Source organism: Arachis hypogaea, chromosome 3 (genome assembly GCF_003086295.3).
Source record: "Arachis hypogaea cultivar Tifrunner chromosome 3, arahy.Tifrunner.gnm2.J5K5, whole genome shotgun sequence".
In the NCBI taxonomy this organism is placed as follows: Eukaryota; Viridiplantae; Streptophyta; class Magnoliopsida; order Fabales; family Fabaceae; genus Arachis; species Arachis hypogaea.
The window spans coordinates 133,498,056-133,521,575 of NC_092038.1; the positions used below are offsets into that span (position 1 = coordinate 133,498,056).

The 23,520-nt window shown below is 35.9% G+C and overlaps 4 protein-coding genes across 7 annotated transcripts; 3 read left to right on the forward strand and 1 right to left on the reverse strand.

Moving 5' to 3' along the window:
• Positions 1 to 344: 344 nt before the first annotated feature.
• LOC140183625 (uncharacterized) lies at positions 345 to 3,686 on the forward strand. Its single transcript, XM_072232089.1, has one exon. It carries the CDS (start codon positions 345 to 347, stop codon positions 3,684 to 3,686), a length of 3,342 nt encoding a protein of 1,113 aa, XP_072088190.1.
• A 3,094-nt stretch (positions 3,687 to 6,780) lies between these two features.
• On the forward strand, positions 6,781 to 12,183 carry LOC112733947 (transcription factor SRM1). Of its 4 annotated transcripts, none has more exons than XM_025783083.3 (3): positions 6,781 to 7,208; positions 8,772 to 9,439; positions 11,274 to 12,183. In XM_025783083.3, exons 2-3 carry the CDS (start codon positions 9,054 to 9,056, stop codon positions 11,746 to 11,748), a joined length of 861 nt encoding a protein of 286 aa, XP_025638868.1. In that variant the 5' UTR covers positions 6,781 to 7,208; positions 8,772 to 9,053; the 3' UTR covers positions 11,749 to 12,183. The 4 variants fall into 4 exon arrangements, with proteins under 4 accessions (XP_025638868.1, XP_029147598.1, XP_029147600.1 ...); XM_029291765.2 differs by lacking the exon at positions 6,781 to 7,208 and adding an exon at positions 7,309 to 8,109; XM_029291767.2 differs by lacking the exon at positions 6,781 to 7,208 and adding an exon at positions 7,354 to 7,726.
• A 4,269-nt stretch (positions 12,184 to 16,452) lies between these two features.
• LOC140183626 (uncharacterized) lies at positions 16,453 to 17,639 on the reverse strand. Its single transcript, XM_072232090.1, has 2 exons — positions 17,301 to 17,639; positions 16,453 to 16,929 (listed from the first exon to the last, which is right to left on the reverse strand). The coding sequence occupies exons 1-2, from the start codon at positions 17,637 to 17,639 to the stop codon at positions 16,453 to 16,455; spliced, it is 816 nt and encodes a 271-aa protein (XP_072088191.1).
• Positions 17,640 to 20,851: 3,212 nt separating this feature from the next.
• LOC112735529 (uncharacterized) lies at positions 20,852 to 23,022 on the forward strand. Its single transcript, XM_025785063.1, has 3 exons — positions 20,852 to 21,307; positions 21,710 to 22,562; positions 22,631 to 23,022. The coding sequence occupies exons 1-3, from the start codon at positions 20,852 to 20,854 to the stop codon at positions 23,020 to 23,022; spliced, it is 1,701 nt and encodes a 566-aa protein (XP_025640848.1).
• Positions 23,023 to 23,520: the final 498 nt, after the last annotated feature.

The following is a 23,520-nucleotide window of genomic DNA, read 5'->3' on the forward strand; positions in this document are numbered from 1 at the left end:
GAGAAGATCGGTATGCATCCAAAACCTCAGGCACATGTGAGAGAATTTAGAAATTTTGTGGATGCTAATTTTTTGATAGACTTAGATTTAAAAGGCAGCAGGTTTACTTGGTTTAGTAACCCAAGAAATGGGTTTGTAACCAGAGAAAGAATAGATCGAGCCATGGCTAATTGGGAGTGGTGGAGTTTAAACCAACATGCTTCCCTTTCAGCCTTACCGGCTGTGAGTTCAGACCACTGTCCATTGGTGCTGAAGCTGGAGCAGAATATTAGAATTCAAAAAGCATTCAAATTTGAGGCATATTGGACAGATCACAAGGAGTGCAAAGAAATTGTTAAAAAGGGATGGAACAGAGGGGGGAGACAGATAGTGAAGGAGCTGGAGTAGGATTGAGGATAAAAAATTGCAAGGAAGAATTAAAAAAATGGAGTAGAAGCACCTTTAAGAGAGCGGATAGAGAAATACAGAGCAAGAAAGAAGAATTGAGCAGATTGCAGAATTCTGAGTTCACAGCGGATCAGCAAGAAAGGATACAAGCCTTAAAGGAAAGTATTACGCTCTTATGGAGACAAGAGGAGAAATTTTGGGGACAAAGATCAAGGCTAAAATGGCTACAATGGGGCGACAAGAATACTGCTTTCTTTCATGCAACAACCATTCAAAGGCGAAACAAAAACAAAATAGAGAAGCTTAAGAACACAGCAGGACAGTGGGTATGTGGGAACAAGGAACTCATGTCTCTGATTGAAAATCATTTTTCAAATCTATTCTCTTCAACAAAGAGGCTGAATTGGGAAGATTGCATCAACAAAATTCCAAGGAAAGTCACAGAAGAGATGAACCAGAACCTGCTACAAGAAGTCACAGAAAAGGAAGTAAAAGATGCAGTTTTCAGCATGGGAGGCCTAAAAGCACCTGGTCCGGACGGACTAAATGGCTTATTTTATCAAGAACATTGGGAAATCATAAGCAAGGAAGTTTATGGTGCAGTCAAAGAATTTTTTAATGAAGGGAGTTTACCTCAGGAATTTGGGGAAACAGTGGTGGTTCTCATTCCTAAAACTAAAAATCCAGAATGCTTAAATCAACTTAGGCCTATCAGCTGTTGCAATTTTATTTATAAAATCATTGCAAAAGTGATGGTGATGAGACTCAAGAGTATACTAGAAGACATAATATCTCCAACGCAAAGTGCATTTGTGAGCGGCAGACTAATTCAAGATAATGTTATTATAGTACAAGAGGTTTATCATAGTTTAAATAACAGAAAAAATGGAGGATCACAAAATGTGGCCATAAAATTGGATATGAATAAGGCCTATGATCGACTAGAATGGGATTTTCTTGAAAAGGTTCTAAGAGCATTCGGGTTTCATGAAATATGGGTTAAGCGCTTGATGGCTTGTGTTAAGAGCACCCACTATCGATTCAAGATTAACGGGGAGCTTTCCAAAAAGATAATACCACAGAGAGGATTAAGGCAGGGCGATCCATTGTCACCGTACTTGTTTATTATCGCAGCTGAGGTTCTTACAATACTTATGAATGAAGCACAAGATAAAAAGCTCATATCAGGATTTAAAATAGCTTCCACTGCACCAACACTTACTCATTTATTATTTGCTGACGACTGCATAATCTTGGCTGAGGCATGTGAAGAAGAGATTTTCCAAATCATTTCAATCTTAAACAAGTATACAGAGGCGTCGGGACAAAGAATAAATTTGGAGAAATCGGGAATCACTTTTGGATCTCAAGTCCCAATACAAACTAGAGTCAATATTGAAGAGATTTTAGGAATGACTACGTGGGACTCGCCAGGGAAATATTTAGGATTGCCGGCATATTGGGGAAGATCAACGGCCGGAGTACTTACATGGATCGAAGAAAAAGTTTTAAACAAGCTAGAAGGGTGGAAGGAAAAGCTTCTCAGTCAGGCAGGTAAAGAAATTTTAATTAAAGCAGTCATACAGGCCATACCAGCATATGCAATGAATGTGATTAAGCTCCCAAAATATTTCTGTCAAAGACTTAGTTCAAAAATTGCTAAGTTTTGGTGGGCGTCGTCGGGAAAAGAACGAGGCATCCACTGGAAGAAATGGAGCTCAATAACCAAGAGTAAGAGAGATGGAGGGCTAGGATTCAAAGATTTAGAGTGCCAGAATGTGGCCCATTTAGCTAAACAAGCATGGAGAGCTATGAAAAATCCAAATGCAATCTGGGTTCAAGTCCTTAAGGCTGTCTATTTTCCTAATAGCAACTTTTGGGATGCCAAAATTCAGAGAAACGCGTCATGGTTATGGAAGAGTATTTTAATAGGAAGAGAGCTTCTCAAAAGGAAGGGTAAATGGAGTATAGGAAGCGGATCTCAAGTCAATATTTGGAGAGATAGATGGATATCGGGAGAAATCAGATCTGAAATTACTGAAAATCCAAACATTCAAAAAGTGGAGGAAATTATAACAGAAGGAACAGGGTGGAATGTATCAAAAATCAAAGACCTCTTCCCACCGGAAGTATGTGAGCAGATTCTTAAAACTCCCATAAGCATAGTAAGAAAGGAAGATTCATTATTTTGGCCCTTCAGAGAGGATGGCAACTATAGCATAAAAACAGGGTATCAAGTAGCAAAATTGGAGACACTGGAAGGTTTGAGCGAGAATCCATCTACAAGCACTGATAACCGGGAACTCTGGAAGGAAATTTGGAATATGAATGTTCCGTCGAAAATCAGGATGTTTTTGTGGAAGGCAGCTCAAAACATTATTCCAGTAAACTCTAATTTATACAAAAGAAGGCTGCGGGACAACCCAATATGTTCAATTTGCAAAAAGGAGGAAGAAACGGTGGAGCATGCGGTGTTGCTTTGTGAATGGACTAGGGGAACTTGGTTTGGTGCACAATGTCATTGCATACCCACCAAATACACAGTAACATCATTCGGTAATTGGTTGATAGACAATATTTTGAAAATCAAAAGGAGTGGAGGGGATGACCACGAAGACAGAATTAGTAGAATTGGATTTCTATCTTGGGAAATATGGAAAGCGAGAAATAAGGCAGTATTCGAGGAACAACAAACAAATCCCAAAAGCACTATCATAAGAGCTAAATTAATGGAAAGAACTCACAGAGAAGCAATAAAACAGGACAAGACAGTAACTAAAGAGTTCAAAAAAAGAAGCACTCAACAAGCAAAATGGAGACCTCCTCCTGCAAATTGGCTTAAAGCTAATGTTGATGCCGCCTTTGACAAGAAAACTGGAGATGGGGCAATTGCTGTAGTATTCAGGAATGATAAAGGGGAATTAGAGCTGGGATTCTCCGGAAGAATTAAAGCTCACTCTAGTTTAGCAGCAGAGGCAAATGCAATTAGACAAGCACTTATAATAGTGGAAAATCTGGGAATGGGAAGAACGCTTATTGAATCAGACAACCAGCAATTAATTCAGGCAATAAAATCTCAAGGTTCAATAGGAGAAATTGAAGCAATTCTGCAAGATATTCAAATTCTAAGAAACCGATTGCTAGACAGTGGGTTTACCTGGATTCCTAGGAATGGAAATCGTCTGGCTCATATAATTGCTCAGCTAACAAACTTGAACAAACTGCATGCGTCGTGGTGTATATATCCTACACAAGAAATTGCGGAAATATTAAGAAAAGATAAATTCAGAATATCTTGATAATTCAGAAAAGATAGGGTCAGTAGAGGTAAGATAACGAGGTTACCAATAGAGGATATAGGAGAAGAACCTGAAAAATCATGGGTTCAGGCAGTGACTCAACCTCTGGGGCGAAGCTTCTTGCGGAGGTGATGCCAACAGAGAGACCTGATGTGGACTTCATGAACCAAACCACGCCTTGATTCCAGACAAGATCAATCGGAAAGTGGAAGAAACCAGGATCTTAGCTTGGATGCCATGGAAGCTTATCTCTTGCTGTTGCAATTCAACGCCTTGAGAGGGAAAAGATCAGTTTGGGGTTTGGGTTTGGGCGGGTTGGATTATGGGTTTGGGTAGGGTTTATGGGCTTAGCCCAAGACCAAAAAAAAAAAAAAAAAAAAAAAAACAATGCTATGACAATGAGAAAACTTTTGATGTAGCTGGCCATGGCTTGAAGTTGATAGTGAACACTAAAATACAAATGATCTAAGAGTTCTTTATGCTTAAAGGTCTATATATATATATATATATATATATATATATATATATATATATATATATATATATATATATATATATATATATTTTTTTTTTCTCTTGATTACATGGTACAATGGATGACGTTAAGCGCATTTGAAGGCGCATTTTTATATTTTGAAAAACTTGAAGAGTCATCATAACTTTTAAGTATTTTAGGATTTTGTATTTGAAAATTAAAAAATATTTTATTAATATTAAAAACCAACTACTAAATAAATCACCATATATTTATCAAAATAATTAAATCTAACCAAATAAGATAATTAAACTTTTCAATAATATAATCAAATTATTTGATAAACACTAAATATATATTTTATACGATAATTAATTAATAACTAATCTTTTTTCTCAAATTGTTTAAAAGAGTAAATATTTATTTCTAACTATGAAAGATTCAAGTGCTAATAAATTTACTTATAAAAAATCAAAATTAATGCTGTACTCATAAAATATAGATTTCAGTTGATAAAACTAACTAAAACTTAAAAAAATATTTAAAATTCTTAAATTATCCCTTTTTTATTTACCAAATTTGATTTTACAACCTCTCTTTCTTTTTCTCTTTCACTACTTCCCTCACCTTTAATTTTAATATTTGACAATTTTAGTTTTATCGTCTTCCATCAACTCGCTCACCATTTTTTTACTAAAAAAACGCGCCATAACGAATTAAAATAAATTGTCTTAATCACTAAAGTATTTAAAAAATTTTAAAGTGTACAGATTCTTTGCACAAAATATCAATAAACTAAAATACTATTTATTTTATTTTTTCATGAATAAATTTATTAGCGTTTAAATCTTTCGTAATTAGAAATAGTTTAAAATTAAATTGAATTTGTGAGCAGAAAGCTATATGCATATGAGTTAGTTGAAAAAAGAGGAGGGATGCATGGCAAATGCATGTGCAAAATTTGAAGTGCATCTGAGGTGGTATGCAATCATTGATTCACTTCACGGCAAGCGTGGCAGGCAACTTGGAGCATAAAGTGGACTTTATCCAAAACAGCCAAAATAAAAAGGTAACAACCCTTTAATTATTTATTCTTATATGATCTTATCTTAAAAATAATTACAATTCAATCATTCATCCATTCCTAGTATTATTATTACTCTTATTAATTTGCTGTTTTATTTATCATGAATAATTATAATAAATATAAAATTAATTAAGATGATAAATACTTTTTATTTTAAATATATACTGTGAAGGATATTTGTTAAAAAAATTGTATAATTTTTTTTCTCAATTTCTATTATATACTAGACTATTATAATATAATTATGCTAAGTAAACATAAAAGTTAGTTGTTATACAAAAATATGTATTTGGTGTTCATAAAACAATTTGATAATTTTGGATTATAATATGTTTAATTATATTGATAACTGATTAATTATTAAAAATATTATTATTATTTCTAAATCTTCAGCCGTTTATATTTTCTATTGAAATCAATAAAATCTTTTATGCGGTAGTAATTAATTAATTTTAGGATATGAATTGCCTTAAGAATATAAATAGTTGCTAACAATATAAAAGATATATATATATATATATATTTTTTTTTTTGATTGATAAAAAATATTTAATTAAAAAATTATTTTATTTTATTTTGTTACAATACCGAAGACTAATTCACTGTAGAGCTTAAATGATACTATATATATATATATATATTTTTTAAAAAAATTTCGCAGTTTATTAATTGAGTTCTATCATTTAGATTTAAAAATGATTGAAAAGTGTTAGAGTAAAAGAAATCTAAAAATACTTTATAAAAAAAACTAATTCTCCACATACAAGTGTTTTTTTATATAAGTCATTTATATTAACGCGCTTTGAATCGTTACTGCACGTTTTTACTGCACCTTCTTTTTCTTGCTGCACATTCTTCTTCCTCTTCTTCTTCTTTTCTTTCGTTTCTTGCCTTATCTTTCTTCTTTTTCATTTACGTATTTTTCTCTTTGTTTTCTTTCTTTGTTATTTTCAATTTCTAATTGTTTTTTGACATCAAGCTCTGAAATCGTTTTTGAAGAAGAAGAAGTAGCAGAAGATGAGGAGGAGAAATAGAAAGAGTTATAGATTATGCATAAGGTGTACTTCAACAAATTTTGGGTGTATTTCTTAAATCCTTTGGGTGTAGTTTTGTAATCATTTGGGTGTATTTCTGTAATTTTTTGGGTGTATTTCTATAATTGTTTGGGTGAATTCCTGTAACCGCTTAGGTGTATTTCTGTAATCGTTTGTGTGTATTTCTGTAATCGTTTGGGTGTATTTTTGAAGTTCCATTATCTTCAAATTTGGCAACAAACTCGTTTTCATGGAGGAAGAAAAAGAGTCGTTCATAATACATGGTGAGTAGTGCGCTTTATAAACAAGAAGTGGTTAAATAACGTGCGTTTATTTACACTTGAATATAAGAGTGTAATGCGTGTGTTTTATTGGACTTGTATCAACTTGTAAGACTTGTAAGCTAAAAAAATTTATATGTGTAGTAGGCCTTTTAGACAATATTTGATACCAATGATTGCTTTATCGATTTATCAGAAAATTTCTAATTTATTTGATATACAAAGTTTTACATAAATTATACTTTTTAATATCAATTTTTTTATACATCTAAAACTTAAATACAAACGTCTCTGTTCTAAATTTCGAATTAACCATAAATAGGCGATGATAAGACATTTCATCATTAGTTTATTAGAGCTTAAGTACTGTGTAATAGTGTAATACAAATGCGTTGATTTGATTTGATTTGGTTTCGATAAGGGTATGGTTTTGATTGTTTAATAGAACAAAAAAAGTGGATCAGATCATGAGAGAGAAGATTCAAGATTGTCACTGATCAAATTTCAACACATATATATAGACCCACACAGTTTTATTTGACTCTTTTTTTGTGACTGAGAACTGAAGTTTGTTTTTGCGGCCAAAAGCAGATTGAAGAAGAAGAAAAAGCATTGCAGCTTCTGGGAGAAAGAAAGAAGATAAAGGTGATTACTTCTTTATTTTCATACGCTTCGTTGCTCCTACAAATCATGATAACAACAATCAAAATTCTTTAAAAGATTTAATCTTGGTTGGGTACGGAAAAAATTGGAAAAGTATAAAGCAAAAGGGGTAGATAAAAATCCTTTCTTTTTCTTTTTTCGGTGTGTTTATTCCTCAATTCCTTTTCCCTGTTTCCTCTCTCTTCATATTGTATTAGGTAGCATCATATGTCAGATATTAATGGGGCACTGCAGATTCCAGTGGTGTTTCCAAGTTGGTGTTTGTGGCTTTTTCAAACCCCAGTTGTCCTATTTGTATTGATGGGACCAATTTTGAGTGACCCATTCTAAACATCTCTTTGGGGATATTTCAGGATAACCATCAATGTCATCATCTAATCATCTAATATGATTATTTTCAAGATTTTACACTCATAAGTGAATTTCAAGTTTAGGGCTTTTCCTCCTCTTAAACCCTATTGATTTTTTTTGGATTTTACTTTTTTTTTTCCTTTATTCAGGTAGATTCTCTTTTTATCTGGTCTAATTGAGTTGATTATTAATTTTAATGTATTTCCTTTTCTTTTTTTTTTTCCTTCCTATTTTGATTAGGACCATTAAAACTTTCCATGTTTTGGAGTATGGAGGATTGAGGATTCTGTTTTTTTTTTTTTAAAAAAAAAAAATTAGCTTTTGTACTTATTCTTTTCCTTTAACACTTTATTCTTTCAGGTGATTACATGCTAATCAGTAATCACTCTGAATAATACATACCTATGTAATCTCATTCACCTACTGAACCTACAGTTGTTTTACTCTGGAGGTATGTTAAGCTGTACTTCATAGGTGTTTGATCAAAGGATTTTGAGATTAGGCATCTTTAAAGAGATTGAATGTGTCTAAGGTGAAGTATGGCCCATTTAAACCAATTTTTTTTTTCATCACTGTTTTATTCATACCCATGTATTTCTTCTTCTAAGAATTCAACCTTAGCTATGTCAGTGATGTTGTTTTGGCCTTTGTTTCTTATGTTCTAGTTGAAAACTTTGAACTTTTTGAGTGTTGAATGCTGTCTCTTATATATCACAAGAATAGGAAAACAAAGATTTGAGGATGCTGAATGTCTGTTATGTGAAAAAAGAGTTTTGTAACAGTTATACTCTCACAGTTATGGTTTGAAAGAATTATCTTTTTTTGTGGTCCTATGCTGTTAAACCTGTTCCTATCAATAGGGCAATTGGATAAATTGAATTTTTTTTTCCTTTATGGAATGGGGAAATTGGCAAATATTGAATGTTATTGTTATCCATTACAGTCTTCTCGGTTTTTCTAGTTTGTTTGTGTCTGAGAGGTCCCTGTCCTCTATTATAAGTTTATAACTCTACAACCCTAATTACCTTCACATCAATTTCTGATTTTTTTCCCCCTTTTTCATTATTATTATTATTATTTTCCACTTGCTTTAAAACACCATATATTTCATCTATGTATTTATTATTCTTGTCACTAGTCAGATTTTTCTCGTGTTCTAACTTTACTCTTTCCTGCCTTTTCTTTCATCAATAGGGTAAGCAATTCACAAAATCTTGGAGCAAAATCACCCTTGAAATTCACATACATCAAGAGAGTATTGGGGGTTTTTATTGGTTTTGAACACTGTCAGATTCCTGGCATTTTCTGTTGGCTCTGGTTCAGAACTTTACAGTGTAGGCCAACATGTATGGTCCAATAATTTAGCAATTGATAGAACAAGCCAAAGTGTTTGTGGCATTTAACATGTGTTGACCTAGATTTGTGGAGCTGTTAGATACAGACCTTTACTCTCCTTTGTGAATCTAACAAAACCAGATGGCTGGTGATGAAGTAGGTAGTAGCTCTGAGTGGAGCTTTGAGCAGGATAAAGCATTTGAGAATGCCTTGGGTACTTACCCTGAGGACGATCTGGATCGATGGGAGAAGATTGCTGCCGATGTAACTGGGAAGACTTTGGAAGAGGTTAAACAACACTATGAGCTTCTGGTTGATGATGTCAACTTAATTGAATCTGGGCGTGTGACTCTACCGGCTTATAATTCTACTTCAGAAGGCTCAACAGGCAATGCTAGTGATGAAGGAGCTGGCAAGAAGGGTGGCCAACCTTGGAATTCAAACAGCGAGTCTAATAATGGATCTAAGGCTTCAAGATCAGATCAGGAACGGCGCAAGGGTATTGCTTGGACAGAAGATGAACACAGGTCAGTTTATTGTTTACTTAAGTATTTAGAGAACCTGGGTACGGTTATATATGGCTGTAGTAAACTTCATAAGGTAGTTTATCTATCTTAATTTGCTACCATTTCATCTCAATTTTGTTGTGTTAAACCATATCATTTTGGAGCTTTATCTGATTGTAGTCTCCATATCCTGCTCAATCTTTGTGAGTGTCATGACAGCTTAGAAGTTCTTTTCCACCATAACAAATTGTTTCTTCTAATCTTGTGAGTTTAGTTTCCATTTACTCTTAATTGTTGAGCCAATTTGTAGTGCTCCTTTGGCAGGGTTGCCATTGCTCTGGTTATAATTGATTTCCAGTAGGTTGAAATCAACAGCACTTTGATTATTAATTATTTTCGAAGAGTAATTTCTTCTGATGTGTTTTGAGGTATTTGTTAGAGTACTTCTTTGACAGGTCATTTCTTTATTTGCTTCTGGGTTGGCTCAATTAATAGGGTTGAACAACCTCCAATTTTAATCCTATCCCTGGATTCATTCTTCGGTAAAAAAAAAGTAACGATTAATCATTCTCACACTCTTAGATGTCAAAAGCACTCTGAAATTAATAACGGAGACTAGTTTCTTGCATCATTTAGTGAATTAGCATGTAGGCTATTGGGTGGCTGGAGTGAGTCAAGTGATATGTGTGTGTATCATAAGCATGGTTACTTTGCCTACACATGAGTGAAATGTAGTTCAATCTTAGTACAAAATCTTAAGTAGACATGGAATTGTCAAAGAATAGTGTATGTAATTAATGGATCGTTGAAATTTCTCAACTTGGATCTCTAACTCTCATTAAGGCATGCTTTGTGGGGATAGAAGATGTAGGTTACTGTTATGTTTTCTTGTTCTACATGTTTCGCATATTGTCTTTTGTTTTCGAAATATGGGCACATCTTGGATGCTATGGACTTTTTAGCTTTCATCAGAATCAGGACTGTGGATTTCATTCTATAAGGAGGAACAGTTTTGTAACATTCTCATGAAGCAAGAAATTCTATTCCAGCCTTAGTATGGTACAACCAAAATTAGGTTTCATGCTTAAAACTTACATATTTGCTGATCAATGAAATGTTTCCGTATCAAATTTCTGTTATCCGGTTTATGGTTTATGAGTTGTGGCTCAATAATAAAGTACTGTCACCCACAACCCAGCATCTTTTACAACCTAGATAGCAGATTCTGCAGCTGAGGTTAAGAAATTTTGCTTGTATTGAGCCTTGAGGATTTTAAGTTCTAACAGCAAAACCAAATGATCTTTAAGATAGTGATATGATAGCCTCATTAGTCATCAGTACTTTGTTCCAAAACCAATCCTTAGAGGAAAATACTGACATATATTAGGGAGACATTAATTGAAGTTTATATATGCCAATGCCGAAGTTACATTCTTGGGGGCATAAACCAAAAATTATTTGGGTGTAGAAACCAGACGGAAATATCGAATACGTGTAGGGACCATAAAGTGGGTCATCAGACTAAATCCAAAATCTAATAGCTAAGTTGGTTGTGTTGTCATTCTTCTGCTTACTAAATTGCTAATGAGGCTGCATCCCCTCCTTCAGAGAAATTCATTTTCTCACTTCTATAATGTCATTGGGTTCTCATATTCTTCAAAATTGTGATGGATTGTTCCGGTTCTATTCAAGCTGCAATTGATCTCAAGAGTAGTATCCTATCATTCCTCTTATTCATGTTTTGGTTGCTGATTTTCATTTAGTATTTTGGGTATGGTCATATGCTTTCTTCCAGATGCTAACATTCGCTTGTCTAATCTTTATTCTTTGAACATCTTCAATTTTGGTTGAACAGGTTATTTCTTCTTGGATTGGAGAAGTATGGAAAGGGTGACTGGCGAAGTATATCGAGGAATTTTGTGGTGACAAGAACTCCTACACAAGTAGCAAGCCACGCCCAAAAATATTTCATTCGTTTGAACTCGATGAACAAAGATCGAAGGCGATCAAGCATACACGATATCACCAGTGTGAACAATGGAGACGTGTCGGCACCTCAAGGACCAATCACCGGTCAAACGAATGGTTCAGCTGGAAATTCCACGGGAAAGTCACCAAAACAAGGCCCTCCAACCCCAACCGGTCCTCCAACTGTAGGACTGTTTGGTGCTCCGACCATTGGACAACCGATAGGAGGAGGACCCCTTGTGTCTGCAGTTGGCACGCCAGTGAATGCACACATGGCTTATGGTGTCCGAGCTCCAGTTCCCGGGGCTCCGATGAACATGGGTGCTGTGGCATACCCCATGCCCCCAACATCTCATAGGTGATGTGCTGTTGTGAGGCCTAATGTACAGAAAAACAGCAAATAGATATGGCTTCTGAATTTTATTGTTCTTTTCATTTGACAATTATTTGAAATAAGCAACACCATGGATGAAGCAATTTAATGTTATCTGTTTTGGAAGCAGTTGACAGCATAGAAGTAGAGTGGTTTCATAGACAATTTTAGCTTATTATTTTTAGTCATAATCATAATATATATTAAAATTGTGGATATGTCTTGTATTTCGGTAAGGTGTATAAGTTGCCAGTTGCCACATAATGTTCTTGATCAAACTTACATTTCATTCATTGAATTAAATTTATAGATTACAGTGGATGAATGAGATGTGAGTCAGACAATGTATTTCACTTGTAATATGTTGTAACGCTTATACTTATAGTACATAATATAAGAAGATCCCCATCAATCACGCTATAAATTATTGTCCTCTTGGCATCATCAACACCTTCAGTCTTCTGTCACTCATTGTAGATAATTATGTAGTATCACATCAATAATTTAATTATTTTTTATATCCACTGCTTAAATAATCATATCAAATAACTAATTGAAAAAAAGGACCTTCGCCTCCTAAAATTATTTTGTAAAATGAGCCAACCATCTGTGCACCCTACCCGTCAGTATCCAATCATAGGATGCAGGTTGAACTTCAACTTTATCCGATCAATCTGCACCCTATATATGTAAATATTATATACTTATATAAAAATATGTTTCAAGTGGATATTGAACTAAAGACCTCTCATTAAATACAAAAGATCCTTAGTTATTAAAAGAAAATCATTAATTGATAATTTAATACTTTTTTTTTTTTATATAAAAGTCAATTCTATTTTAAATTATCATCAAGTTATATAATAATGTTGTATTTTTTTTATAATCCGCGGGTAAGGTTAAATGCCCGCGAGTTAAGTACGGTAGAATTAGGGTTGGAATATTCTCAACTCAAAATAGAGTAGGATTGAGTTTATATACAAATCTCAACCCACAAATAAGGTTAGAGTTAACTTCAAATTATACCCTATCCTATCTATTGTCACTCCTTGAACCATCGTACCATCACCCTGAAGAATCTCAATGCATTTACCCTTGGGAATATGGTTACAAAATTCCTAATGCTTTTATTTTAGATTGAGTAAGGTTAGACTTCATTCTTAAATTAGATTTATAATTTATTGGCATAATCCTAGTCTATAATCTATCATATATTTATAAGTGATAGATACAAAATTACAAATAAATATTATTTTTGATCTCTAACTAGGTGGATTTCATGGTGTCTTTTATTGTTGTGCTTAAATTGCCTAACTTGCTTTTATAAGTAAAAAATAAAATATATAAAATAAAAATAAAATATTTAAAATTTATTAAATATTATTTCTTTGCCTTTTTTAGTAAATTAGGTAACATGACTTAGGCACCATAGCATTCACCCTCTAACTATATATTCAAAAGACAAATTTATTATTCACAATTAAAAAAAATTTAAATTAGTCCCTATCTTTTTTAATGGACTTTTTTTATTAGTTGATTATAGTTCAGTGCATTATTAGTTAATTATCTAACAAAATTGAAAAAAAAAAAAAAGGGACAGAACCATCTCATGGTTATGTGAATAGATAGGTAGAAACATGGTTATGTAAATAGATGGATAGATAGAAATTTAGGTGCAGCCGACTTCAGGTGAAGTTGATAACTGAGAGCGTTAGATGATTTAATTGATTTGATTAAATTTTCATTTAACATCTCTCAACTATCAACTTCACATTAAGTTGACTGCACCTGAGTTTTCACCGAATAGATATTGTATTAGATATTGTCTCGTATTACATTTCATTCCGTTCATCTGCATAATTATTCTTGACAATTCTATTAGATGAATGAAATGTAAATCAACGCAGTATTTCACACGCATATATGATATATGTAAATGCAACATTATTCTTACATGAACACATCACATTATTGTTGCATAAAACCCATTAACAATTTATGCTTCTAGAAGATAGTCATCAACCTCTGGGAAGATCTTGGTTGCAAATTCTTTGATAAAAATAGGTTCAGGAACCTCTTGGCTAACCGTTTCATAATCACACACCCATTTCACAATGCTTCCATTATCATCCCCTTTGGTGTTACACTAATATATCCCTTGTAACTTTTCAGGTACTTAAGAAGGTCACCATCAATCACACTATAAATCAATGTCCTCTTTTCATCATCAACATCTTCAATCCTTTCTGTTTGTGTGTTCACAAGTTCATGGCCTCGAGAGAGAGAGAGGGACAAAAAAAAAAAAGAAGAAAATTATTGATGAAAAATACAAATAACATAATGTCTTAGTCTTAACTATTACATGCTTATGGATACTCATTCATTCTAATTTATTGCTTATTTTGATTAATACTTGTCTAGAAAAGGTAGTGTCTATATATATATGGTTCCAATGCTCTTGAGCCTCCTATATTTCATTGACATGTAACAACAACAATAATAATAAGGTTTAATTACTCTGTTGGTCCCTATAGTTTTGCAAAATTTTCAATTAGGTCCCTATACTTTTTTTCCTTTTAATTGGGTCCCTGCACCTATTTTTTTTTCAATTAGGTCCCTACCGTGACCAAACAGTTAGATTTAACAAAATATTCCGTTCCTAAATTAAAGATTCTGTAACTTTATGTGAAATCCCTAACTCGCGTTGCACTCATATTTTCTGAAAGGTTTAATTACTCTGTTGGTTTCTATAGTTTCGCAAAATTTTCAATTAGGTCCCTATACTTTTTTTTCCTTTTAATTGGGTCTCTGTACCTATTTTTTTCAATTAGGTCCCTATTGACGGTAAACGTTACAAAAACGTTAAGAATGAGTGATTTGACCATTATAACCCTTGCTTACCCCTTACAAATGAACGAAACTCAGTAGGATTCTGAGTTGTAACTCTCTTCTCTTTGCCTCTTCCTTAAACTTCTCCTCCTCCGTTTTCATCCCTTACCCTTACTATGTCAATACTCATGGATCAGAGTCAGTTATCTTCAGGAGTTTGTAGTTTCAGAACCCTCGTCAAGAAGAGACATCTTTGTTTTTGTGGTGAGGCAGTTGCTGCGATGTCTTCTTGGGCAGTAGCAAGCCATGGAAGAAGGTATGTTGGTTGTGGGAGAATGCCAAAATGCAAGTTCTTCGAGTGGATTGATGATGAAGAAGATGAGAAGAGTGGATGGTTGAAGCAAAAGGAAAGGAGGGTTCGTTGCTTTTGTGGAGACACTCTGATTCTTCGTAGTTCAAGTACATCAAAAAATCTAAACAGAAGATTCATTTCTTGCCCTAATAGGAGATGCAAGTTTTTTGAGTGGGTTGATGGGAAAGAAAAAAAGTTATCTGGAGAAGATGGAGTAAACAGTTCACAGCAAGTACTTGGAAGGGTTAGAGAATTGGAGGCATAAGAAAGGAAGATAGACAGATTAAGTGTAGATCTAGAAAGATTAATTGCAGAGGTTGGAGAAATAGATGCCTGTGTAGAAAGGTTATGTGCTGAGTTGAGATAAGTGGAAGAGCAATTTGCTAAAGTGGAAGATAGTATGAAAAAGTAATACAATATGCTAATTATGCTGGTTTTGATATTAGGTGTTTTGATTGTTGCAGTGTTATATGTAAAGATGTAGAAAGCATGGCTGTTATGATAATGTAATAGTCTATATAAGACAATAGTGTACTATTTATGTTGAGTGCAATAAAGTCATATGAAATGTTGTTTAATTTCTCTAAATGAAAGTTGTTCCTTTGTTATTTAATATGCATACAAGTATGAGACTGAGAAAAAAGTAGGTAAAACAAAAGATGCATTGAATTATAATAGATACCATTATTTTTTACATTATATAATGGAGGACACCTAGATAGCCACAAAATAAATGTGATGGTGGTGTAGGGGTGTTTGAAGGCCTTGATGCTGGTGCAGTCATGGGTGCAGCCCTCCCTTTACCCTTTCCTCTGCCCATCCCTACTGCTGCTCTTCCTCTGCCTCTCCCTCTAACCATCCTGGATCTAGCAGTAGGAGCAGCTGCAGATCCATTTACTTCAACAGCAGCACCAGGTTCATTAGCAGCAGCATCAACTCCTCCAGTTCTAGTTGCAGCATCAGATCCTTGTGTGCCTTCAGGAGCTACAAAATGAAATAGCAGTTAATAATAGTTCCTCAACATATGAACAAAATAAGTTAGCAACCAATACCTGTCACTATAGGGTTTGGACAAAGTCTCCTATTATGTCCGTATTGGCCACAATTACTGCAGGTAACAGAAGTTCCAATTCTTCTATATTTTGTTTGTGTTATGTTTTCATCGGGTTCCCTTATCCTAACCATCCTTAGCCTTCCTGGTTTAAATCTAAAAATTGGAGGGATGATGGTATCACATTGTATCTTTGGTCACATATTTTCTCCATTGATTGGTGATATTGACTGCCCATATGTAGCAAGGTATGCTGCCTTGCTGTAATAGTTACTACAATAATCTTCCGGGTTGTCACCCTTCTCAAAGATAGCACAGCAAGCATGTGGACAGGGCATACCACACAAAACCCAGAACCTACAACTACACCTTCCAGCCATCAAATCGACCACAAACCTTTCCATGATCATCCTGTTCATATGGTGCACTTCAAACTTCAGGTCTCCTGCCCATTTAGCTTGTCACTCCATAGCTCTAACCGCAATGATATCTAGTCGTTTCTTGGATTTTGGCAAAACAGAGCCCTCATACTTCTCTGCCTTCTTCTTTTTCTCTACAAACCTTGTCATCAAGTAGCACCTAATCCATTCAAACATAGTCAGAATTGGCTTGTCTCTTGCCTCTAGGATTTTTCCATTGAATGCCTCCGAGATGTTGTTCATCAGCATGTCACTCTTGGCCAGAAATGTGAAGTGACTCTTGGTCCACAATTTTGGATCCAAAGCAAACAACTTGTCATAACAGTCTCTGTTGATCTTCTTTAGTTGATTCATCCTTCTTTTCCATTCTTCCACATAGGTAGCTTTGGCAATAGATAGAATGAGGTCCCTTAGTACAGTTCTACCCCCATATGCTTTTTTACAGTTGGCATATAAATGCCTCAAACAAAGCCTATGCTCCAGTGTTGGCAATGCCTCTTGAAAGACTTGCATCAGTCCCTGATTTATTATTTCAGTGCAGAAGACAATATACCCATGTAACAGATTAATATAGCATCTAAACATAGCAAATTAATGTTCACTAACATATCAAATTCTGAAGCAACTTAATATTCACAAATCTAGCAGATTCATGTTCACAAGCTTAGCCATTGCATATATGATCATATACATTTCAAATTTATATCCACAAACTTATCAATTGCATCTATTATCATATACATATCAGATTAATATTCACAAGCCTCCAGTTGCATATATCATCATATACATAGCAGACTTATATTCACAAACATATCAGTTGCATATATCATCATATACATAGCAGAGTTATATTCAAATCAAATTAGTGGAAAAAAATTTAGTGATACATTTTGTTGGTCACTCATGAAAACCCACTTTCTTGATTGTCCAATGTCATTTAACAGCATCTCCAAGAACCACCCCCAACTGTCCTTAGTCTCTGCCTCTACTGCAGCTACGGCAATCGGAAAGTAATTGTCATTTGGATCTCTACCAACAGCAACTAGCAGCTGCTGTCCATGGTCGCCCTTCAAGTGACAACCATCCACGCCAATAATAGGTCTACAACCCGCCAATAAGCCTTTCTTAACTGCATCAAGGCACATGTACATTCTCATAAATCGGGGCTGGTGCGTAAGAGAAGGCCTATCAACCAATATGCTTAGACTAGATCCTGGATTTTCCATAAGTATCTCTGCACAGTAATCCCTTAGCTTAGCATATTGTTGGATTGGCCCCCATGTACCTCTTCTCTTGCCTTCCTCCTTACCCAGTAAGCCTTACCAACACTGATATTGGCCATGTATTTGTCTTGGATAGTCTGAATAACTGTCGCAAGCTTCATCTCCTCCCCTCTACTGATGTTGTTGGCAATCTTCTTTGAGATCCAACTACTTGATGCAAGTCTTCCGCTATAGTTCCTTCCATATGTATGCTTTCCATTCAAAGTCTTGATCCTGAAACAATCAGAATCCCCGACCTTACTCGCAAAACAAATCCACTTGCACTTTCCATTTCTTCCTTTGCAAATAACTCTACACCTCACCCTATCATTTTTTTGAAACCTAATGTCCCTACCATTCAATAGGGCATGCTCCTTAATAGCCTCTTTGAATTGACTAAGTGATTTAAATTCCAGCCCCACCTGAAATTCATACTCTCTGTTCATCTCTGCCTCATTGTATTTAGGGAACCTCCTCTTTTTTATATCATCAGAGTTCTCCTCATAACTGTCTATGTCATCAGTCTCATATCCATCAGATATGCCCCCAACTTGCTCATCACCCTCCCTTAAACCTTCATCACCTTCAGCTGTTCCAGCTGCTGCAGTTTCCTCATCATTTAGTGGGCCAGTAAATCCTCCAAATGCATTTGATTGGGAATCATTATCCTCCACCTCAAACCCAAAGTGATCCTCATGGTCACCATCATCAGCACTATCATCAAATACCTCTTCTTCAGTAGAAGGCTCTGACTCAGCATCCACTTCAACCTCTAGCAACCCAGAAACACTATCTTCACCTTCTTCTGGCACATAATCAGCATCACTTGAAGTGATTTCAATACCGTTACTTTCTCTGGCTCCATCGACAATATATACCTCACAATGTTTGCATGAACTTGACACCAGTGACCTAGCCATTCTCATTGCATCCCCATCGGACTTCATCTCTTTAAGACCTGACTTCAAATCCATCCCAGGTTCCTTGTACCATACCCTGGCGAAACCCTTATACCCTAGTTGCTTTAGCTGACTGACAATCTCTTGCAATGACCATTCATCAACCTCAAAATGTAAATCCTCCACAACCATTCCTCCTAAATACTCTAATCGTTTTTCACTGTCAACAAATTTGCCACCATGGTGGATTTCGATAGTGAAATCCGAATCACCCATAACTGCATACCAAAAAAAATATAATGCCATAAATCCCTCTTGAAACATTTTCAGAAACAAAAGGAAGCTCTACTAAACAATATGACAAATTTTTCCAGGAGAAAAAAAGAAAAACCCTTCAACGACTGAAAGGTTGAGCGTTGTCTTACTTAGAGGCAGCACCAACGCCTACGACGACGGCAGTGATACCGGAGACGCGAAACCCTCCAGCAATATTCTGGTGGAGTTAAAAGACTGCAGCTGAGCGAGTTGGCAACCAACGAATGTGAATGGGTTTTTTCTCTAAGTTTGGGAGAAGAGAACGAACATTTTCTTAAGTGTGGGAGGGTAAAATTGTATTTCAGAAAGGTTTAATTACTCTGTTGGTCCCTATAGTTTCGCGAAATGTTCAATTAGGTCCCTATACTTTTTTTCCTTTTAATTGAGTCCCTGCACCTATTTTTTTTTCAATTAGGTCCCTACCGTGACCAAACAATTAGATTTAACGAAATATTCCATTCCTAAATTAAAGATTCTGTAACTTTATGTGAAATTCCTAACTCGCGTTGTACTCATATTTTCTGAAATACAATTTTACCTTCCCACACTTAAGAAACTGTTCGTTCTCTTCTCCCAAACTTAGAGAAAAAACCCATTCACATTCGTTGGTTGCCAACTCGCTCAGCTGCAGTCTTTCAACTCCACCGGAATATTGCTGGAGGGTTTCGCGTCTCCGGTATCACTGCCGTCGTCGTAGGCGTTGGTGCTGCCTCTAAGTAAGACAATGCTCAACCTTTCAGTCGTTGAAGGATTTTTCTTTTTTTCTCCTGGAAAAATTTGTCATATTGTTTAGTAGAGCTTCCTTTTGTTTCTGAAAATGTTTCAAGAGGGATTTATGGCATTATTTTTTTTTTGGTATGCAGTTATGGGTGATTCGGATTTCACTATCGAAATCCACCATGGTGGCAAATTTGTTGACAGTGGAAAACGATTAGAGTATTTAGGAGGAATGGTTGTGGAGGATTTACATTTTGATGTTGATGAATGGTCATTGCAAGAGATTGTCAATCAGCTAAAGTAACTAGGGTATAAGGGTTTCGCCAGGGTATGGTACAAGGAACCTGGGATGGATTTGAAGTCAGGTCTTAAAGAGATGAAGTCCGATGGGGATGCAATGAGAATGGCTAGGTCACTGGTGTCAAGTTCATGCAAACATTGTGAGGTATATGTTGTCGATGGAGCCAGAGAAAGTAACGGGATTGAAATCACTTCAAGTGATGCTGATTATGTGCCAGAGGAATGTGAAGATAGTGTTTTTGGGTTGCTAGAGGTTGAAGTGGATGCTGAGTCAGAACCTTCTACTGAAGAAGAGGTATTTGATGATAGTGCTGATGATGGTGACCATGATGATCACTTTGAGTTTGAGGTTGATGATAATGATCCACAATCAAATACATTTGGTGGATTTACTGGCCCACTAAATGATGAGAGAACTGCAGCAGCTGGAACAGCTGAAGGTGATGAAGGTTTAAGGGAGGGTGATGATCAAGTTGGGGCATATCTGATAGATATGAGACTGATGACATAGACAGTTATGAGGGAGACTCTGATGATATGATAAAAAAGAGGAGGTTCCCTAAATACAATGAGGCAGAGATGAACAGAGAGTATGAATTTTAGGTAGGGCTAAAATTTAAATCACTTAGTCAATTCAAAGAGGCTGTTAAGGAGCATGCCCTATTGAATGGTAGGTACATTATGTTTCGAAAAAATGATAGGGTGAGGTGTAGAGTTGTTTGCAAAGGAAGAAAGAGAAAGTGCAAGTGGATTTGTTTTGTGAGTAAGGTCGGGGGTTCTGACTGTTTCAGGATCAAGACTTTGAATGGAAAACATACATGTGGAAGGAACTATAGCGGAAGACTTGCATCAAGTAGTTGGATCTCAAAGAAGATTGCCAACAACATCAGTAGAGGGGAGGAGATGAAGCTTGCGACAGTTATTTAGACTATCCAAGACAAATACATGGCCAATATCAGTGTTGGTAAGGCTTACTGGGTAAGGAGGAAGGCAAGAGAAGAGGTACATGGGCGGGCAATCCAACAGTATGCTAAGCTAAGGGATTACTGTGCAGAGATACTTAGGGCAAATCCAGGATCTAGACTGAGTATATTGGTTGATAGGCCTTCTCTTACACACCAGCCCTGGTTTATGAGAATGTACATGTGCCTTGATGCAGTCAAGAAAGGCTTCTTGGCGGGTTGTAGACCTATTATTGGCATGGATGGTTGTCACTTGAAGGGCGACCATAGACAGCAGCTGCTAGTTGCTGTTGGCAGAGATCCAAATAACAATTACTTTTCGATTGTCGTAGTTGTAGTAGAGGTAGAGACTAAGGACTGCTGGGGGTGGTTCTTGGAGATGCTGTTAAATGACATTGGACAATCAAGAAAGTGGGTTTTCATGAGTGACCAACAAAAGGTATCACTAAATTTTTTTCCCACTAATTTGATTATAACTCTGCTATGTATATGATGATATATGCAACTGGAGGCTTGTGAATATTAATCTGATATGTATATGATAATATATGCAATTGATAAGTTTGTGGATATAAATCTGAAATGTATATGATCATATATGCAATGGCTAAGCTTGTGAACATGAATCTACTAGGTTTGTGAATATTAAGCTGCTTCAAAATTTGATATGTTAGTGAACATTAATTTGCTATGTTTAGATGCTATATTAATCTGTTACATGGGTATATTGTCTTCTGCACTGAAACAATAAATCAGGGACTGATGCAAGTCTTTCAAGAGGCATTGCCAACACTGGAGCATAGGCTTTGTTTGAGGCATTTATATGCCAACTGTAAAAAAGTATATGGGGGGTGAAACTGTACTAAGGGACCTCATTCTATCTATTGTCAAAGCTACCTATGTGGAAGAATGGGAAAGAAGGATGAATCAACTAAAGGAGATCAACAGAGACTGTTATGACAAGTTGTTTGCTTTGGATCCAAAATTGTGGACCAAGAGTCACTTCACATTTCTGGCCAAGAGTGACATGCTGATGAACAACATCTCGGAGGTATTCAATGGAAGAATCCTAGAGGCAAGAGATAAGCCAATTCTGACTATGTTTGAATGGATTAGGTGCTACTTGATGACAAGGTTTGCAGAGAAAAAGAAGAAGGCAGAGAGGTATGAGGGCTCTGCTTTGCCAAAACCTAAGAAACGGCTAGATATCATTGTGGTTAGAGCTATGGAGTGGCAAGCTAAATGGGCAGGAGACCTGAAGTTTGAAGTGCACCATAAGAACATGATGATCATGGAAAGGTTTGTGGTCAATTTGATGGCTGGAAGGTGTAGTTGTAGGTTCTGGGGTTTGTGTGGTATGCCCTGTCCACATGCTTGCTGTGCTATCTTTGAGAAGGGTGACAACCCGAAAGATTATTGTAGTAACTATTACAGCAAGGCAGCATATCTTGCTACATATGGGCAGTCAATATCACCAATCAATAGAAAAAATATGTGGCCAAAGATACAATGTGATACCATCATCCCTCCAATTTTCAGAGTTAAATCAGGAAGGCCAAGGATGGTTAGGATAAGGGAACCCGATGAAAACAGAACACAAACAAAATATAGAAGAACTGGAATTTCTGTTACCTGCAGTAATTGTGGCCAATACGGACACAATAGGAGACTTTGTCCAAACCCTATAGTGACAGGTATTGGTTGCTAACTTATTTTGTTCATATGTTGAGGAACTATTATTAACTACTATTTCATTTTGTAGCTCCTGAAGGCACACAAGGATCTGATGCTGCAACTGGAACTGGAGGAGTTGATGCTGCTGCTAATAAACCTGGTGCTGCTGTTGAAGCAAATGGATCTGCAGCTACTCCTACTGCTAGATCCAAGATGGTTAGAGGGAGAGGCAGAGGAAGAGCAGCAGTAGGGATGGGCAGAGGAAGGGGTAGAGGGAGGGCTGCACCCATGACTGCACCAACATCAAGGCCTTCAAACACCCCTGCACCACTATCACAGCCTCCACAAATCCCTGCACCACCATCACAGCCTCCACAAACCCCTGCACCACCATCACAGCCGGCCACCTTATCCACACCAGCATCACTGCCCACCACCTTGCCTACACCAGCATCACTGCTCACTGCACCAGCATCTTAACCTTTGCCCAAGACCAAAATCTTTGGTGCGAGAAGAAGTGGAAGACTCAAAATTGGAGTTAGGAAGGCAACAAATCAGCCGCCTGAACATGTTGACCTCACACTTGATTGAGGTCGAAGAGAGTTTAGGGTTTCTTTTTTATATCTAGTGTTATGTAGGATTTGTGTTCACATGTGACTTTGCTTTCTTTATAGTTTGAACCACTGTTATTATGTGTTGTGGACTACTTTTGTTATATGGGTGAAAAACTGTTATGAGTGGGTGTCACATTTATTTTGTGGCTATCTAGATGTCCTCCATTATATAATGTAAAAAACAATGGTATCTATTATAATTCAATGCATCTTTTGTTTTACCTACTTTTTTCTCAGTCTCATACTTGTATGCATATTAAATAACAAAGGAACAACTTTCATTTAGAGAAATTAAACAACATTTCATATGACTTTATTGTACTCAACATAAACAATACACTATTGTCTTATATAGACTATTAGA

Coding starts and splice junctions, on each gene's coding strand:
- LOC140183626 (XM_072232090.1), bottom strand. CDS start 17,639: ATGGAAAATCCAGGATCTAGTCTAAGCATATTGGTTGATAGGCCTTCT. Junction 16,930..17,300: donor TCATGAGTGACCAACAAAAT/GTATCACTAAAT, acceptor ATAATAAATCAG/GGACTGATGCAAGTCTTTCA.
- LOC140183625 (XM_072232089.1), top strand. CDS start 345: ATGGAACAGAGGGGGGAGACAGATAGTGAAGGAGCTGGAGTAGGATTG.
- LOC112735529 (XM_025785063.1), top strand. CDS start 20,852: ATGGCCAATATCAGTGTTGGTAAGGCTTACTGGGTAAGGAGGAAGGCA. Junction 21,308..21,709: donor TCATGAGTGACCAACAAAAG/GTATCACTAAAT, acceptor ACTGTAAAAAAG/TATATGGGGGGTGAAACTGT. Junction 22,563..22,630: donor TCCAAACCCTATAGTGACAG/GTATTGGTTGCT, acceptor TTCATTTTGTAG/CTCCTGAAGGCACACAAGGA.
- LOC112733947 (XM_025783083.3), top strand. CDS start 9,054: ATGGCTGGTGATGAAGTAGGTAGTAGCTCTGAGTGGAGCTTTGAGCAG. Junction 9,440..11,273: donor TGGACAGAAGATGAACACAG/GTCAGTTTATTG, acceptor TTGGTTGAACAG/GTTATTTCTTCTTGGATTGG.